The following is a 19,768-nucleotide window of genomic DNA, read 5'->3' on the forward strand; positions in this document are numbered from 1 at the left end:
TTTTTGGCAGGAATTATTTAACGTATAAAGCAGACAATTTTAAGTTATAGGAAACTAATGCTTACCAACATCTACATCTGTAAGAATTCTGTCAATGAACTGGCAGAGTATTTGTCTTGGTTTCTGCACAACTGTGTTGTATTCCTCTGGACTAGCACTAAAATAAAAAGTATGATATTTTGATGTTATCAATTTTGAAGTACAAAATAATTATTTGAAGTCTATCTCAACAACTTAATGTTAAACACTGATTTACTTTTCTCCTAGAAGTCTTCAAAAATGAATACAAATTGATTTCTTGGTGTTGTGTGGGGGTTCGGGGTTGTTTTGTATGGTGGGGTTTTTGTTTTAATTTTTATTTTCTTGTTTTAGTGACCGGCCTGTCCCTCAGCAGTCAGGGCTTGTCAGGTCACATCTTCAGTATACAACTGGACCTCCGTATCAGCTCGCTGCCTACTACAAAGCAAAGCTACGGTGCTCGTGCTGCCATTAAAACTCCAGAGCCCGGCATGTTCCAGCTCGTGTGGTTCTCAGTGAGCGCACACACCACACACAGCGGCAGCCCGGGGCGCCGGGTGTTCTGAGGCCACCACGCCGCTCACATCAGGATCTGCCAGCGCCACCCGGGAGGCACAGACCCTGGCAGGTGGCGGGAGAAGGGACCAGCTGAGGTGAAGGCGCGGGCCCGGCCGCGGGACACCTCGCACACCTCCCTTTCCCCGCCACGCACCGGTGCCGGGCGCGCTTCCCCCAGCGCAGCGCAGCACAGCCCCCGCACATACACGCCCTGCACGGCGGCCGCCGGGCCCGTCCTACCCGGCGAGCTCCCGCAGCGCGGGGATCATGGAGGCCATGCCCAGGCCCTGCTCCGCCATGGCTCCGCTTTGAATCGGGCGGTGAGGCGCGGGGCGGGTACGGCGGGATGGCGGCCGGCAGAGCCCAAACTTCTTCCCTCCGCGCTGCTCGGGTTTAACCGCTTCGTCCCCGCACACGGAGCGGCCGCGGCAGCTCAGGGTCGGCCCCTGATGGTTCCCGCTGGCACCTCGCCGTCCCAGCGGGGCTCTGCTCCGCGAGGCGGTGCACGGACAGGTAACATCCAGCAGGGGCCGAGTGCACCTCGCCGAGCCTCGGCCGCTCCGGCAGCAGCACTGAGGGACCTCCCGGCCCCGGCGGGCGTCTAGCGGAGGATGGGAGGGGATGGGAGAAGGGAAGCGCCGCAGTGTTGAGAGTGGCTTAAGCGAGGAGGGGACTACCCGCGCTGTGAGGGGCGGCGCGGAGGAAACTTCGGTGCCAAGGGAGCGCTCGGTGCAGCTCCCTCTCCGCCTGCCGCCTCCCCGGGCCGGCCGTGGCAGCGCTCCCCGCGCAGGCGAGGCGCATTTGAGTGTCAGGTGCGGGACAGCCCCGCCGGCTGCCGAGACTGGCCCCGAGCGCCACCCGCCCCGGCCCCGCCATCGCCCCGGCCCCGCCATCGCCCCGGCCCCGCCATCGCCCCGCCCCCGCCATCGCCCCGCCCCCGCCATCGCCCCGCCCCCGCCATCGCCCCGCCCCCGCCATCGCCCCGCCCCCGCCATCGCCCCGCCCCCGCCATCGCCCCGCCCCCGCCATCGCCCCGCCCCCGCCATCGCCCCGCCCCCGCCATCGCCCCGCCCCCGCCATCGCCCCGCCCCCGCCATCGCCCCGCCCCCGCCATCGCCCCGCCCCCGCCATCGCCCCGCCCCCGCCATCGCCCCGCCCGCCTGGGCTGGCCCCCGCGGCAGCAGGTGGCGGCGGGACCCGGCAGGGCGGTGGCACTGCGGGACGTGGCTGCGGGGTAGGTGGGCAGCGAGTGGGGCGCAGGGGCTGCTTCTTGGGTGCTGCTGTGCCCCGTGTCCCGTGTCTGGCGGGAGCGAGGGCCGGGGGCGAGCGGCTCGCGGAGCTGGTGGAAGGGCGCGTTCGGCAGGTGAGCGGGCTCGCTGCTACTCCGCGCAGGTAGCGGTGAGCAGCGTGCGTGAGCTACTGTTTATTATTATTATTATTATTACTTGTTTAGCGTTTATTGCTTTATATTATGTTTCTTTTGCGAAACGTTTACATGTGTAAAGTACGGAAGATGTTGATGAGAACCCCTAAAGGACGTGAGGCGGGCGCTGCGCGGCAGCGGGCGGTGCCGGTGCTGAGCGGGAGCGTGTGGCCCCACTTGGGCAGTGAGTGAGCAAACGTTCAGGAGAAAGAAAAAAGGATAAAACACGGGGTTGTGGGCAGGTGTGAACCCTAGAGAGAGTACGCGAGGGGACACTGAACTCTGAGGTTTTTGTCATTAGAAGTTCTGGCTCTTCTGCATTTGTTTATGAACTTTGCTTAGCGTTGTTTCTCGGCTGAAATAAAATCCTCTCGGAGGATAATTCTTTTGCCTGTTTCCACTGTGCTAGGGCTGTGTCTCTTGCATGTAAAATAGCCCACGTGTGTTTCAGTTCCTTGAACCGTTTCAGGTGAATGCTTTCGGGAACCTATTGCTAATATTTCATTCAGAGATGGTTATTTTTGTCCTGCAAAATATATGTTTGTCATTTCAATAAAATTCTGATGGCCTTTTAAAGGCTGGTAACTTGGCAAGGACCTTCAAGAAACTTTACAAAATATAACTGGGTTTTATCTTAGTTTGTTTTTCAGCATATATTGTAATGTTTTTTACAAGCCGACTTTATAAAATGTTAGTCTTTCTAGAGTCATTCCTAGAGAGAAAGCAGGAACCACGTAGCTATTTATGGTTTGTTAAGTAGAACTTCAATATTTCAGGAAGACCAAATACATCTGGGTTTTGTTATCAGTGTTATTTTGAACACAAAATTTTCTGGACAATTTCAATTTAAAATATCTATTATTGTGCAAACAATATTCTGAGTGTAAATTTCCAAGACTGAAATGATAATCACACTAAGGAAGGTGTAAACTGCGCTGCTTGCCAAGTTGATGTAGAGTTAAAACTCCCGTGACATCCTTGATGGACATAAGAGAGTTAGCAGGATACTCCTGGTGTATTAGGAAGTTCAAGAAGACTCTATTATCCTAAGAAATAAGCTAAATTTACTGAATCATGAGGTGATTGTTTTTGCTGGTAAAGCATAGGTGTGGCACAACAAGTGCCTAATAAAGAAGAGTGCTTTTGCTTGTAAGTCTCTTGAGTCAACAGTGAGATCATATCAATATAGGTATTGTAGAAATGCTTTCATTTGTCATAGGTAGAATGCTACATAAACTTGTGGTGCAGCTTTTTTGAGCATTTACTAAGCATGTAATTCAGGCTTTTTTCTTTTTTGTAATAAGTACTTCTAACAGTTCACTAGAGAGATCTCCTGCTCCCCATTCTTCACTGAGAATTTTACTTCCCAGTTGCAAAGCCCCATCTACTGACTTCTCACCACATCATCAAATTTCCACAGCTACCATGGTCTTAGAAGACTCCGCATGAGAATTCCCATAACAACTTCATTGGGCTGTGAGGATGTAAGAAGTCTCACTCACAGCACCTAGTGTTCTATAAACCCTCCAGGGAAACAGCACCTGAAACACCTGGTTTCATTTCTTGCTTTTCTTAAGCACCGGATAAGCACCTCAATAAACTCTTAGTTCATCTCCTTGTTTCTTTCTCGTCTCATTATATTACACTTTTATGTCTCTTGGCCCCCAGGAGGAGAAGCAGTCATGTTATCATGCATTTGAAGACAGCAACTAGTAGCTAATGAAAATAGTGTGCCTTGAGACCATTCTTTGTTTTCTCCTTCAATGCAGCTGTTTCATATTGGTGAAAGGAATCTTACATGTGCAGAACTCAGCTTGCAGAACTTGGGGTCAGGGGAAGAAATTAATGCAGATAAGTACAACTATGTATGAAATTCAGTGTATACAGCACTATCAAGATTTCTGCCAAAGCTGATGTTACTTTTTTTTAATCTTTCATTTTTTTTCCTGCTCTCTTCCCTACTTGGGCGATCTTCTCACTGTATAGTTGCATGATTCTTCCACGCTCAAGCCTCTCTCTTCCTTGGCTTTCATTACTTCTCTACTACATGCCTCTGCAGGTCATTGTACTTATTTTAAGACACTGAGTGATTTTGCATTAGGCCAGCAGGTCTGAGAGCACAAGAGCATGTTAATTGTACTTTTATTCCCTCTGTTGTTTAATTTTGAGCTATAATTACGGTTCTTGGGGCTCGTGTACTCTGTGGACGTACGTGAGCTGTTCGCCCAGGTGGTTAGCATGACTGCAGTTCAATCTCAGCTGTCCTGGAGGCAGACAAAAGGAGTACATGTAAGTGTACATATGTGTTCCTGGATGCTGTCAGGAACTGTGAGATGAGATCATACAGGCTGCTAACGGTGGTGAGGGGAAGCGCAGCCGAGATGGTGCGTGGAGGTCCTGTGAACCTCCATGTAGTTTCACTCTGTATCAGGGTGTGCTTATGGCTCCTCCTCTGCAGGGCTGCTGTAATAACACCTGAGAGGCTGTGAGTACTCGAAGTCATGAAAGTTCTTGTCAGAGTAGGTGCCTGACCTTTGGACACTGGGCACTGCTCTTGTGCGCAGTAAGAATGTGGGTTTCAGCACTCGTGTGTTTTATCTCTGCCTCTGTTGCTTAGTCAACTGGGCTGGAATGAAGTGGCACAGATTAAAATTATGTGTCACCCTGAATATTGGTCTGATGAGTAAACAAAAAAAAGTAAAAAATGGAAACAATAAATGGCAGTAAGGACAACAGGCAAGCCAGAAACCTAAAAACGTATTATGTACATCCAGCCAAGCAAAAATTAACAAGTATGAGAAAAAAAAAAGTGAGGAAAGAAAACATATAACACTAAAATCTATTTGACTTCTATATGTAATCTTGACAGGTCCTAGTCCTAAAAGCACTTATTTGTGTTTTTTTTCTATGAATAAGCCTACTAATATAGTATTGATAATGTAAAATATTCGAGTTATTTGGAGAGATGACAGACTATGCATTCCTTTGGAACCTAGTTTTATTATTTGTATAGCAGCAATTACTTTTTTTTGTTTTTCTGCAATTACTACTTTTAAAAATAGTTGCCTATAAATATATTTTTCTTACTTGTTTCTTGCTTCCCAGTATTTCTAGAAAAGTATTATTCTTGAGGCTAGTAGCTGTGGAAGAAACTTGCAGAAATGCCTTTACTACCAGTATCAGTGTATATCATTAAGACTTTTTGAGTTGATAATTTTTGAATGAGAGTTAAAATTCCTGGAATCTAGTTTTCTAAATAAAAATTTACAGAATCTGGAATTTACTCTTTTAAAAAAACTTGCAGCCGCAGTGATGCTTAAACATCCCTTAGTGAAGTGTAAAACTCTGTACTAGTCATGCTAAGAGAAAATTGTGCAGTGTGCATTTAAAATGTCATTTAAATTACATTTGAAAATTCTGAGTGTTGAAATTATGTAGGTTCTTTTTTTTAAATATTTCTTCAATGAAAAATTGTAGTAGCTACCATTGCTCCAGTTTTCATAGTGAGAAGTTGTTGTTTTCTGAAAGATTTATTATTAGGAGCTATAATTTTCCATCTGGTTCTATGTTCCATACTGATAAAAACTGGGATAGGGTTTATGTATGGGAATATTGATATAAGTTCTGCTAAATGTCCACTTACCCCACCCATTGTATTACTTACTATAGAAATAAGTGCAATGGAGGAGGGAGAAGGGGGATTCATGTTCTTTGTTCTTTTTCCATCTTTTTTTGGAAGGCAAATAAATTAAATCTATTTGCACTGGAACAGTATTTATTACTGCTTTGTTCCTTGGTGAGTATTTTCCCAGTACTTAGAGCCTCCACTACTCTGTGAGGATTTTGTCAATAGAATACATATCACATTAACAGACTGCTGTCTGGAAATTTCTAAACTGAAAAGTTTAGGGGTACTCTTACATGTAAGACTTCATGTAAAGTCTGTGTGTAATGTTTAGTTCCACCCTTCTTACTGCAGTAATTGATTAAATAAAATACTTTCATAGCATTCACCATGATGCCTGAAATACTTTCCATCCATGATAACTGTTGCCATAAAAGCTCCAAAAATCACCAGGTCTATATAAACAGCTTAAATAAATGGAGGACAGGACTATCAGCAAGTAACAGAATCTGGTCCAACATACAATTATCACTGGGAAGGGCTCCACTGTACTGTAGCAGATACTAAGGAAGCAATAAATTGTAAATGTAGTTCCGGGAAAAGATACTGAGCTGAGCAACTGCAATTGCTGTTCAACCTACAGTCGAGGTTTGAAGACCTTCTGTGGAAGGTGTTGTATTATTAGCTCATTTTCAGCCTTGACATTCAAGGAGAAAACAGTCAACTGGTGATAGTGTTGTAATTTTTAAAGCAATGTTAACAATGAAAATAACAACTGACATTAGTCACATCAATATGGATCAGGAATTCCACATTACTGACAGAACCACTTCTGCATTACTGGTTTCTTTATTAAGAAACGTTTATTAAGGTTTTTTTAATCATTGCTGTTGCTAAATCTTTCCAAAAGGGCTTGAAAAGGAAACAGTAAAGGTGGTTTCTCTATTCTCTGGTGTGTTATATCTGTGATAAAATTACTAATTACATGATTTCAGCTTTGATTCATCTGGTCACCTGCATGGAATGCTAGTGTAAGCCATGGCCTTATTATTTACATAATTATTTGTTTTGCTACTTCTAAATGTAACTTGATGAACTTCTAGGGTTTTATGTGGAGGTGTGTACTTTGTTACTGCTATTACATACAGGTGTCCAAGAAGAATTAAGGTACTGCATCACAATAGCTCATCAGAGAGACTGGTATTGCAAAGCCTCAGAAATAAATTATGCATAAAGCAGATTGTGTGCTTCTCCATGCCTGCTTTTGGTGGGAAAAGGATTATCAACCCACTTTCAGGGCTCTCTTGGCAGATGTTTCCTTAATAATAATGGGCACTAGGGAGAAAAAAAAAGCTGGATCCAGTATTTCCCACTTTCATTCAGTTACTGTATTCATCCTTTCATCTCATTAACAATCAGTGCTAGAATAGACTGATTAAAAACACTGACATGTAGAAAAGCTGAAATATTAAGTCATGTGTTACCAGAAAGATTATATTTATTTGATTGTGATAGAAAGAATGTTTCTGTTGAAGATTCAGGACCTAGCTCTTTCTTTCAAACCAGGTGTTCTCTGATATGTTTTCTTTTCCAGAATTTTTGTAGTTTGGAATGTTTTTGTCTTGCTGATTTATCAAGCTCCTCTTCTAACTCCGCATCTCCCCTTCTCCCATTGTGTTTGCACGTGTCCTACTGCTTCTCTTTGCACTAATTTATCACCTTATGACAAAGAGAAACTAAATTCTTTCTTTCATATCCTGAAGGTAGGATGATGTAAAGTAGTATGAAGTTTTCATTGTCCATTGAGCTTATTATATTACTTCTGCAATGTTTCTAGTCCTTCCAAGCTTGATTTATAGAATTAAAATATATTTAATTGAAGCTAGTGAGGGTTTCCTCCTCCCCTTCCAGGTAATATGATGTATTAGATGAGAAATAACTGAATATAAAGACGTATTTCATTTTGCTTATCATCACCCTTATCAGCCACTTAATTGTAGCTGAGAATTTAATTGTATGGGGCAGAATATTTTTCACACCCCAAATTACAAAATGTTAGAGTGCGTAAATTTAGATCACATCAATAATTCTTTTTTTTTGTAAAAGAGAGTTAGTTATCTTTTAAATCTTATCAATAACTCCGTCTTTTTAAAAAGAGTTTTTGCTTGGAGTTGTATATAGGGGTATTACTTCATTAGTTCAAGATCTATTGGACAAATTTTTCTAAAAGCTGATAATCTTCTTCATCTTAATCATTGACATTTATATATCTTTGATCTTTCAAAAGGGATTTCATTATTCTGCTATTACCAGAGATTAAAAAAAGTAATTAAAACTAATGTGTGCACTCCTTAAAATATCCAGAGTCTTTCACCATTCTGTTTGAAACTCAAACCTCCCAACTGGCCTCTTAACCACGGGCAAGGTGGTTTGGTCACCTCTTACCAAAGCTGCTCCCCAGAGAAGCTTGGCAGCAACACAAGACTTGTTTTTTGTCATGCCAGAGCAAATCCCTACTTCTGTCACTCTTGTTGTGTTTGATTTCATAAGGTGGCTTGCACACTGAAATGGCAGCCCTTGTGCTGTGTGGAAGACAGCTACTGGGTCAGCCACACTGGGTTTTTTAATGAACTTGTCTGATAGACTCACTGCTTTGGAGAAAGTAGAAATGATGAAATTATCTGTAATAATAGAAGCACATATTTTGGTTGCATTCCAAAATTTCTGCATGCTTTCCCTCCTGATTTTTTTTTTTTTGGTGTGGCAAATCTATGGAACAGACTCTTCTGCCATATAGTTTATTCTTTAGGCTGCCTTTCTGCTTTTTTTTACTAAGTAAATTAAGATCTAGGCATTTAAACTCAGTAGGATTAATCCATATCAGCCCTCCCCAACGAAATAAGCACATGTTGGATGAGTGATTGACTAGAGTCTGTGTGCTACCTAAGAAGTGCTTCATTAAGATGTCACTTCAGTTGTGCTGCTTCCTGCTGGACTCCTCACTCAGCAGGAACAGACCCAGCAATAGTGGGAAAGCTTGGGAAGGTAAGCACGGTACTGACTTGTGGATTGATAGTAACAGCTCAATAAATATTTCTGTGTCATGTTTAGAAACTTAAAAACAGGGATTTAAATATAGGGTATTGTTTAATGTTCAAGAGCATTAATTTTGGAGACTCAGAAATTTGAGTTATTTTTCATTAATTGTCACTGTGTAAAGTGACAGTAAACAATGTGACAGAGCTACTGAGTTTTTGTGAAGGTCAGTAGGAGGAGGGTAATTCCTTTGGTGCAGACTTGTAGCTAACTTAAAATCCAAAGCATACCAGTTAAAATATTATGTGAAATAAAATACTTATTTTATATGATCTCCTCCAAAGACATGTTTTGTCCTTTGTGAAAGAGCTGATTTACCAACAAGGTGATTCATCTGTTGATCGCAGTTGATCATTTTATCATCAAGGAGTCACTTTTTAGCTACATATTTCATTTGCCAAACATGGAAATTTGCTCTCAAAGTCTGAGCAAGTGTTATGACCTAGGAGTGGTGTGAGAAATATTAATGTTTTCCTTTGTAAGTGTCACAGTTTGGGAATTTTTTGGACTGTAATCTGGCAACTTTGCAGTGCTGTAGCATGTACTGCAGGCTGTGAGAGCAAACTTTATCATGGCACATCTTAAAATGGCTAACACAAAACAAATGTAAATACATTACATTTAAGAACACGCAGAATTAGTGTTTCAGCAAAGAGACTCATCACAAAGGTTATCCGGTTTACAGTATTTTCTGTGTTGTATTGTTCCTGATAGTACATGGTAGATAACTGTATAATTGTATCTTTCTCACCTTGTGGGACGTTAGGTAATTAATTTTAAAGCAGCAAATTAATTTTTAAACTATCATTTTTTGTTTTGTAAAGGTTTTTATTAAACTAACAGTATTTTGTAAGATGAATGTTTTCATGATACTTATAAAAAGGAAACAAAAATTCTAATTAACAAAAATCATGAACACTTTTATGCATTGTTTTCCAGCAGGTGAATAAAATGTTAAATTTTCATTGTTTTAGTAGAAATGCCTGGATGTATCTTATGTATAGACTTTTTTTTAAACTCGTGACTTTGTTGTATAATTGCAATGTATGGTTTAAATGCTTAGGGACATCTGCTTGTGTTGCGAGCTCAAACTATCAAAAAAGATAAATTGTTTAAACTCAAGATCTTTATAGGTTTATTTTTTAAAATTTTGATTTCTGATGTTTGCAAAAAAGATGGTAAAATTTTCACCAAAGCATCAGAAACTGTTTTCATTAAAGAATATAAAGTTATCTCCCAATCATAGGAATCCTAAGGCTGCGATTTTAAATAATTTAGTTAGAAAAAAATTTGCTCAGAAATTTTGTTCTTTTTCATCTACAAAATATGATTAGAAATGACAGTTGGCAACAACAACTGTAGATGTTTTATTCTGGCCTAATTATTAAGAACTACAGCACTAGCAAATGAGCTTCCTGCATGCCCCAGATAGTTTTCTAGTTTAGAAGGTATGAACAATACTCTATTTAGCTTTAGTTACTCAGATTTACTAATGTGCTCCTTTTATCCTCAGCACTTGGGCAAACATAGCTCCTTAAAGCTATGAGCTGGCAAACAGGTAGCACTTGGGAATCCGTGGGCTCTGCAGACTGGCTTTGAAATGCTGCCAGTTGCTTTTGCCATGTATTGTAGAGGACCCTCCTTTTACCTCTAGCTGGACCAATGAAAAAAGAAACCCAGAAATAACCTATGAATTTTCCATGACAGAAAATCCTGGCTTGCTTGCAGTATAGTAGCTGATCAGTCTAATCTAATAATCTTTTGAACCATGTGGAGCTGAAGGAGGCATTAGTGGGTGTCAGAAGGCCATACTGCCATCTGATAATTAATGAAAACTGGAAAACACTCTGGCAGCATGCGTCTATTCAGTACTATTTTATAATTGCAGTTAGCCAGAGTATGAAGAATATGTGGCTATAAATTCAGTTGCTGAGGGCAGAATGAATGCATTTTTATTGTTACTCTTAATGATATTCACATGATTAACTTCTGGGGTGACCTTAAAACTAAGTTCATTAGTAAGAGTTAGCCTGTGTGTCTCTGCTGGAGTTTTACTATTTGTAGCAAGCTGAGGTTTCCTACTTCAGCTTCCAAAGAACAGGCACACGGCAGGATAAAGGCAGTTTCCTGAAATGTCACCGTTGTGCTGTTTTAACAACTCTCTTCTGTTCTGCCTCTTAGGCTGTTTGTTCACCTAGAGCTTTGTTCATAGTTCTGCTCTTAAGGTTATGTGGTAACTAAATGTCTTCTTCATGCTCAGAGAAGTGAAAAATGGTTTATAATGTTCTAGTTGGCTTAAGAAAAAGATCCTTTTCTGAAGTTATGAATGCCATAGAAGGCTAAAGCCTATTCCTCGGCAAAGAATAGAGCGTAACAGTATGTCCTACCTCTCAAGTGGCACTGAACCTGGAAGAAACAGAGGCTTGGGACAAGTACTGACAGCCTTGCAAAAGATCAGTGACATTGTAACAGATTAAACTGTCGAAGGTGAGTACACTTTGATTGGAATAGATGGAATGCAAAATCCAGCAAACTGTCAAAAACTGTGAAGCTCATAACTTGTGAAATTGTAATTTGGCACAATTTGTGGGGTTGAGAAAATACACTGGAATCCGTTTAATTCTAAAACAAATTTCAAGTCTTTCCAGTTACAGAGCAGGTCTTAAAAAGTTAATCTGATAATAATGGGAAGTATTTGAAAACAGAAGACAGGTGTTATTCCATATTTCATGGGTTTTTTAGTTCCTTAGGGTCTGACTTGTGATTTTTTTTTTTTTTTAAAGTTGTGTTTGTAATCCAGACCTGGTTAGCTTTTCTGTTTAGTAATTAACTAGCAATGCTATAGTTTATTGAAGAAGTACAAGAATAATTAAAGTATAAACCCTGACCTTTGAGTCTTATTTGAGAGTACTGGGACCCCCAAAAAGCCTCTCTGTCAAATGAGGATCCTGTCAACACATCATGTGCTCTGAGTTTTTTATTGATACAGATATTTCAATAAGAATTTCAGGATGTTTTCCTACTGAAATTTCCTTTAAAAATAATGCATCTTATATTTGTCATTGTAGTTGCATGCTAACAAAAGCTGCATGGTCCTAAACCTAGACAGAGAAGGGAAGTGCTTAAGTATCATTTGCTGGTGTGTCTTTTAACTCTCTTTTGCTGTCATAAACTTGATATGTAGTGTCAGCCTAGGCACAAAAGAGTGACTTGAGGTGGGAGTTCTTGAATGAACTTGCTTTTAGTAGTGTAGCCTTTCCATTTATATTTTAGTGTAGTTTGCTCTAATGGAATGTCACAGAGACACCAAGTTTGGACTTAAAAAAATAATTCTGTTCTTCAGAGCAGTTACTGGTAATCAAATGGGTTTTATGAGCAAACTGTTTCCTAGTTTCTCATAAAATTTTTTCTATGTTAATGATACTCTTTCCCATCTAACATGTATTTGCATGCTGAAACTACTATGATGCTTTGACCTTCGTAGGAATTCATTTTGCCACAATTCCTGTGTTTGGCTGCTGTAGTGTTGGTTCAGCCTATTTTTTCCTTGCTTTTTGGTCTCAGCAGCTGAGGTACCAGCTTCCAGTGTTAATTGGAAAGCATGATCCTTGCCAACTGTGGCCCTCCAGAGACAGGGCATTTTCTAGGCCACTGGGTGGATGCATCCAGAAGTGATGCACGAGCAAAGATACTCATATGGGAACAAGGTCGGTAAGGCAGGGGAAGCCTTTGGAATAGGAAGAGCAAAAAAGATGCTTGATGGGAGCTTGCACAAGTTCTCCAGGAAGGACGGTCTAGCACATTTATGTACAGGGAAGCCAAATGATGAGTCAGCATGGGACATAGGTTTCAGTGTAATAAACTGATTTTTGGAGAGTATCAAATGATCCATCCAGAAGGCAAATGATATTGCTGGTGAGAAGAGATAAGAATATATGAGATAAATGAAAAAATACATTATGTTGATTGAACTTCTTCTGTTCAAGGCTCAGTCAAATGGTTCCTGCACCAGTGTAAACATTTTGATGTTTACACATGTAAAGAAGTTTCTTCTACCAATTCACCTTAATTCTAACTGTTACTTCCCTGCTAATTAGTTTGAATATAGTTCTGCAGTCATGGATTACTTAAATACATTGCCATGTGTGAAATGGAAAAGTAGGAGTTTTGCTTCAAGAAAAGTGCCTTTAAATGTTTCATTTATGTTCAAAACTCCAGCTTCAGATTCTTGGATAAAAAGATGAGATGGTGGGGTTGTACATTTTCCAGTGGGCTTGAGGGGACACTTATTACAAGATTTGCTCAACAAATGGAAGGTCTTCTGTGTGATCTCATGTCTCCCAAGAGAATTCCTTAGTCCCACTTCTGACCCTGTTTTTGCCTATTGTTTCCTTTGTTTTCCTTTGTGTTGCAGTTGTGTGTCATTAATACCATGTAAATTTTATTGCTGGATGCGAGACTTTTATTGGAAAAATCAAAATATTAGTATGTCTGTGACTTTCTGTGTAATGAGCTATGGAACTGAGACTTTGAGTGTTTACACTAACACTTGTATTTCCGTAGCAGCCCCAAACAAGAACTGCCTCTGTCTCTCTTGGAAGGAGATTGCAGTTGCATTACACTTAAGTTGTTTCTAAAGTTTTCATTACTTTATTTATGGCATGATTACTAGAGATGCTGAAAGTCCAGCTGGCTCCAGTTGAAGCTGTTGGAATACAACTGAAAAACTTGTTCTTAATGGCCATGGTACCTTTGCTGTGGTAATAAGGAAGATGTCCTGTACCTGAATGCCTAAGTAACTAATCTCCTTTAGGCCAACTGTAAGGCTTGATAGGATGTTCTAGAGCTGAACTGCTTTAGGTTGGTGGCACATCTTCCGAGCTTCTGATGTCATCCAGGCATTTACACTTGTGTCTCCAAGCTGTTTGCCTACCAAGTCATAGGCTCAAACATCTTTAAAAAGACATAACGGGACCATCCTTTTCTACTGTAGAATGTAGTAACTCTATTCTTGTTTATTCTATTTCATAAGCTACTTTTTTTCGCAATGAATTCAGAAAACACTTTTTAGTGGAAACAGTCTTATTAGTGGATAGTTGGTATGTTTATGTTAAAAATGAAGTTCTTATGCCTTTTGTGTTCTTGATTAAATATTTGTGTTGAGGAATGGAAACCATGAAAGATGTTGAGATAGCATAAAAGGTAATTAAGATTTATGGCTTGAGTCTATTCAAGTTCTTACTATGCTTCCATTTTCCTTGTGTCTATACGTCTCTTGACATAATTCGGATACCATGTACATGCTGTTATCCAACTTTCACCAAGGTAAGGGCTGTTCATAAATAAAAGTGAGAGCAAGTGCCACTTTAGCAGATTCACTGTATCCAACTTTTACTTTGGGTCAGAGTTTTTTGAATCTAACCATGTTAAAAAGTCAGTAGGGAAACTTTAATTTTGTGTCCCTTAATTTGTTGTAGTATTATGGCACACATTTATTATTTTGTATTGTATACTTTGATTCTGTACTCCATAATTTATTGGAAAGGTAATGTATTTAAATTACATAAAATATGAAGATTGTTAAGATACTGAATTTTGACATTTTTATCACATAAAACATAAATCTCATCTCAAAAGTAGGATGATTTTGCTTCAGATTAAGGGGTACATTGTTTTTGTAGACAATCTGATCTTGTGTTCTGAAAAACAGAAGTATTGTGTCTTATCAAGAGATCTGTAAGAAAAATCTTGTTTCTGTTTTTCTGATACTGATTTGCCTGGTATTTTCAAGTCCTAAAGAAAAGCTTCTTGTTGCATGGAAGCAGCTTTGTTTATATATTTGCCTGGAACTGGTTTGCTGTCAGGTAGGGAGTCCTGGACACACTGTATTACAGAAATACACAGATTTAACTCCTTTGCTGTTCTGTAACTTGCAAAAGTGACCTAACCAGAACTAGTATTAGGAATGACAGTATTTATAAATATCAGAAAATATAATTAGAATGTAGTAACTTGTGTGCACAGCTCTGGAGGGCTGGTGCTACTGACTTATGTCAGCTCAGTGTCCCGGTTTCACAGATAAAGTCACTATTTCAGATTTGCTCTTGATGGCAATACTCACAGCTCTGTGTTGGAAGCAGGTGAAACCTGTAAAACTCTTAGAAAAACAGGTAATTAACCAAAGCAAAATGGGTCACGTGATTTGAGATAATCCATTTGGGCAAATTCAGCCCAAAATGTTGGTGTAGCTAGACTGTAAACAGGTTAGGTTTGCAGAACGCTTCATGAAAGATGCTTCCAGCATGCAATATCCTTTTTTCAAAATTACTTCCCTACAAGTGGTGTAGGCATAGGTAAGGTTTCTGTTGATATATCTTATTTGGAGTGCTGAATGCACCAATACAAAGCACAGGCAGTTTGAGATCCTCTTGAATGATGCATGCAAAGGAAACTGCGTGAAACTGATACTGTTGATAAATTTGCATGGCTATTCCGTACACTTAGCAGCCAAAGGAAGCTGGAGGCATTGTGTTTGTATGAAAAGGTATCTTTCTGAAATAAGCTTTTATCTGCCTTATAAGAGAGTTGCTCTCATTCCTGACCTGAGCCTCATGAAATTGTTTTGTACTTACAGCATACTAAGTGAACTCTGACCAGGCCCATGATCAGTCTAGCAGTTAGATATCTGAGCTTGTTTTACTGTTTATTCATAAGTCATCCAGGTTTATCTTAAAGGCATAATGGAAGTGTTGATTCTGTTTTTCACCAGAGTTACTGTACTATGTCGAATAAATTCCTATGGAGTGAGTAATTAATTTCAGTGTACATCTAGTCCTTCCATGAGATACATATTTCATTGCCACTGCGGCTGGTTTGCTAGCCTTCCTTTAGCAGAGGTCAGTGCATACAGTTTTGGACGAAGTTAAAAATACTGGTTTTCCCTCTTAAGTTGTACCTTGTTCACTATGTAATGCCATTCGTAAAAGACTGAGGAAAATTCCATGAATTATTGGTTTATATAATATTTCTTCATTGTTATCCTCTAACTTCTAGTAATTAAATACTTTTGATCATCATAAATATATCCAGTCATGTTTATAAGCCCAGGTTGAGAAACATTGTCTGAGTGTTCCAGGTTGTGAAGCTTCAGCTTGTCTGTATGATATTGCAAGAACTTTGCTCTTCGTGCTACTCTGCTAATAACTGTAACCAATACCATAATTATACCCCGTCTCTTCTATCAAAAATTAGCCGCATGTTTGCAGTATCTTTATATATATACACACAGGTATATATAAGTATGTAGCAAATTACTTTGACCTTTTGGTGCTCTCCCATTTTTAAGATCAACAAGCATCCTCTGCTGCATTTGGAGTGGATCTATTTTTTTATCTTTTTTCTTTATAAAACCCAGTGCTCATCATTTTACAGGTGTATTAGATTAGTTCTTTCTGAACTAATTAGATGGCTGGCCACACCTGGGATTCTGCGTCCAGTTTTGATTCCTGCCACAAAGAAATGTGGACAGGCTGGAGATGGTCCAGAAGAGGGCCACAAAGATGATCAGGAAGCTGCCATAGGAGGAAAGACCGAGAGAACTGGGTTTGCTCAGCCCTGAGAAAAGAAGGTTTATGGGAGACCTTATCACCATGTTCCAGTATTTAAAGGGGGGTTACTCCCTTTTACAAGAAGTTGCATGGAAAAGAGGAGGGGCAATATCTGCACGTTGCTCCTGGGGACATTCTAATTGGTCGTAAGAAGACAATTTTTCAGAAAGAGAACTGTCAGTCATTGGAATAATCTCCCCAGGGTAGTGGTGGGTTCCCCAACATTGGACACTTCTAAGATTTGGCTGGGCAGACTGCTGGACCATCTTGTCTAGAGAGTGCTTTTGCCAAGAGAGGTTGGACTGGCTGATCCTTGAGGTGCCTCCCAACCTGGCATTCTGTGATTCTGTGACTGTTCCACAATCAAGGCCTCTTTCACTTTGGATAACATACAGTGCATTTCTTTCCTAATAATGTCTCCTGCAGCCTTATCACTGATATGGGAAAGAAAAGCTATCTTTCTGTATCCTATATAAGGGCAAACAATAATAATAAAATTATAAAGTCACTGCTGAACTCTAATGATTATTCATTTTGTCATAAAGATTGAGACTTACCACAATAAGATAAAAACTTCAGTAAGTTAAGGTAACCTCCACTGCTCTTTTATTACAGACCACCAGTGCAACACCTAAACAATTTGTCCTTTCACAGTGTTAAAGGATCGATTCAGTTGGCCCCTAATCATCTTTATATTTGAAGGACAAGAATAATCTTGTCCTGTAAGTAAAAAGTTCTTTCAGTCTAAGCTGAGCTGGGGAGGGAAAATGAAGAAATAAACAGAACAAACAAACTTGGGTAGTTTTATCTTCTTGGAAAACATCAGAAATCTCTGTGTGTGTGTTCATATCAAGATAACATTCTGTATGTTAGTTCCAGTGCTCAAATCTTTATTGTATGCAAATATTTTCAGCAGTTTTTAATTAGCCTTTCCTCTTCTTTCCTTACTGACTAAAGGGAATATGCAATGCATATTCTTGTTTTAGAGTTCCTTTTGTGTGTCTTATACCTTATAATGCATTATTTTCTCACTAAGACTGGATGGAACTCCTAGTTTTTTCTGGTGAGAGATTAAAAGACACTGATAGTGCTTGAAAGCTACCCTGTTCTCATCACATCGACTTAAGGAGTCCTGGATAACTAACCCAGGAATACCTCAGGTTAAACTGTATTTTGGGGGGACTTTTTTTCCATTAAAATCGATAGCAGGTTTGATTCAAAGCCAAATAAGAGAAGGAGAATTTTCATGTTTGTAATTATAGATAATACATAGTAATAACCAGCTGGTTGTTGACATAAAAGCACAACCTGTATATGCAAATGATGCTCTTTGGCTATCATTAGACACAACAGCTTTAAGAATGATGCAGCAATAGGCAGTATTTGCAGCAGGGAGAGAGGAGGTGTGTCCCTGATACCAGACAAAAAGAACAGCAACAAAAGAAAATAAGCTCTCGAGTCAGCATTCTAAACTCCATTGTCACTGCTGTAGCAGCTGCATGTGGAAATGAGGCAAATAGAATTTGAAATGAAGAGCTGGAAAAGAAATTGCCACTTGCCTGCATGGATGGAGACAACTATTGGGCCTGATTGCCAATTAACTGCTCTGTTTTTTCTGACAGCTTTGATAACAGGTCAAAAATGTGATGAGAACTGCTCTTTGACCTACTCACTTCATCTTTTGTGGTTGTTCAGCCACAGATACTCCTCTGCACACAAAGAAATACCACAATCGTACCAACAGTAATTTGTATCTGTCTTATGTTGGATGTGGATGATTTCCAGGAGACGCCTGTGAATTGTCTTTAGATTGAAAAAGCCTTCCAGGCATAGAAAGCAGGCTGGGACTACATAAATATTGTCAGTTCACATTAAGCATATTTTCAAGGACTAAAGAGGATCAAGGGCACTTCGTCAGCATTAAACAGTGTTTGTACCTTCCCTGTCCTGGAGCAGCGGGAAATGGTTTAATGTAGGCATAGACTACAGAAAATCGAAGTGTCATATGAATGCCCTCAGAGTACAGAGAAATGTTCTCTGTAAATGAATATACCTTTCAACAGGTAGTCATAGTTCTAAGACATAGGTAAAAAAGGAGGCTAAATCTTGTCAGAATTGCCTGTGCACTGAGTCATCTTTGGGTGGTGATGAGCTTGGGTGTGCATGGTATTTATTAGCTTGGACAGAAGGTCCCTGTTTCCCTACTGAAATGTCTGACTAGTTAAGGTGTTGTCTCTGTTCAGACTGTCTCTCCTGAATGCCCGAACCATGATTGCAGCAGTTTTGCCATTTAATTGACCAGATAATTTACCCTGTAATGATATCATAGGCTATTTAAGGCTGTCTCTTTAGAGCGGTTATTAGCTTTATTTATCTGCTTCATTCAAGAACAGATGTTTCTACTGTGTAACTGAAATAATCAACGTCTTTGGAAATCAAAGACTGCTATTTTATGAAATAGAATATGATGGCAAATCTAAATTAGTAATCATAAAAGGGCAGGAGTGAAACTAATTGCATGCAACTTTGCAGAAATTGGTGAGATCTGAGTCATGATAATGGTAAATAGTTAAAAACACTAATGGTGCCAGCAAAAATGCTGTTGTCTTATACTTGCTTAGCTAAATATTTCACTTATGCTTTGTCATGCCATTTCAGAGGAGTGTCATCTGTTTGATTTTTTTTTTTTTTTTTAGATTTGGAGTACTTTAAATTTCCTTAGTAATTTGCATTTAAATGTTTTATTTTTTTTCACCAATTTTTCCACAGTTCATTATTTCTTTAATTGCCACATCAGGTTCCCAGTGAAGGTACTTGCACTTCCAGAAATGTCTGTGTGAAGGGTTATTTTTTTTCTGAATATATATTTTAATTTTTTTTTTTGTTTTGAGTATGAAGACTGCTACATGCTGTTAGTAAGCTTAGCAAAATGGGTAAGAAGGATTTTAGTACTTAAATAAGATCTAGTGACATGAAGGAAAAAGACTTGCCACCCACACTCAAGGCCACATCCTGTGTGACCCACAGGAACAGTCCCAGTGAAGACACAGAAAATACTAACCCAAGTAAAGTAGACAAGATCTATTTAAAATAACCCACTGTTGTTTAAGAACTCTGTTTATATAGCATCAGGGAAGAAAAATTTTCCACAGAAGGTGGGAAACAAAGGTACAGTCTTTCCTAAGGGCATCCAGAATGATTAATGGTAAAACCAATTGTTGAAATCAGGTTTCCTCTTCTAGGGTCTTGTCCCATGGGTAACAGTCCTGTTCTGTTGGTAGGCTTGGTTTTTGGGGAAGAAGCAGCTGCATATAGCAGATCTGAATATATTTATTGTGAACTTGGTCGTTCCAAGAATATATTTTTTCTTTCTCTAAAGCAAAGGCACTAAACCAGAAGGAAAACTTTGGCAAGTTTAGAGTAACTTTGATGAAAATATTT

The 19,768-nt window shown here is 39.8% G+C and overlaps 2 protein-coding genes across 10 annotated transcripts in view; one reads left to right on the top strand and one right to left on the bottom strand.

Moving 5' to 3' along the window:
- The window catches only part of ATR (ATR serine/threonine kinase), a 39,539-nt gene extending 38,388 nt beyond the window's left edge, over window positions 1-1,151 (bottom strand). For both annotated transcript variants that reach the window (XM_048314729.1, XM_048314728.1), the window contains exons 1-2: window positions 817-1,151; window positions 66-157 (exon numbers count right to left, since the gene is read on the bottom strand). In XM_048314729.1, coding sequence (XP_048170686.1) covers window positions 66-157; window positions 817-875 — 151 coding nt within the window. In that variant the 5' untranslated portion in view covers window positions 876-1,151. The remainder of the gene's footprint in view (window positions 1-65; window positions 158-816) is intronic.
- A 582-nt stretch (window positions 1,152-1,733) lies between these two features.
- Window positions 1,734-19,768, top strand: part of PLS1 (plastin 1) — a 42,986-nt gene continuing 24,951 nt past the window's right edge. For 2 of the 8 annotated variants that reach the window (XM_048314483.1, XM_048314491.1), the window contains exon 1: window positions 8,556-8,669. The gene's annotated coding sequence lies outside the window, so the exon portion shown is untranslated. Of the gene's footprint in view, window positions 1,811-1,830; window positions 1,940-8,555; window positions 8,670-10,538; window positions 11,208-15,489; window positions 15,617-19,768 lie in introns of those variants that run through there. The other 6 variants (XM_048314486.1, XM_048314485.1, XM_048314487.1 and 3 more) reach the window with 6 other exon arrangements.

The sequence above is a fragment of the Corvus hawaiiensis genome, chromosome 10 (assembly GCF_020740725.1).
Source record: "Corvus hawaiiensis isolate bCorHaw1 chromosome 10, bCorHaw1.pri.cur, whole genome shotgun sequence".
In the NCBI taxonomy this organism is placed as follows: domain Eukaryota; kingdom Metazoa; phylum Chordata; class Aves; order Passeriformes; family Corvidae; genus Corvus; species Corvus hawaiiensis.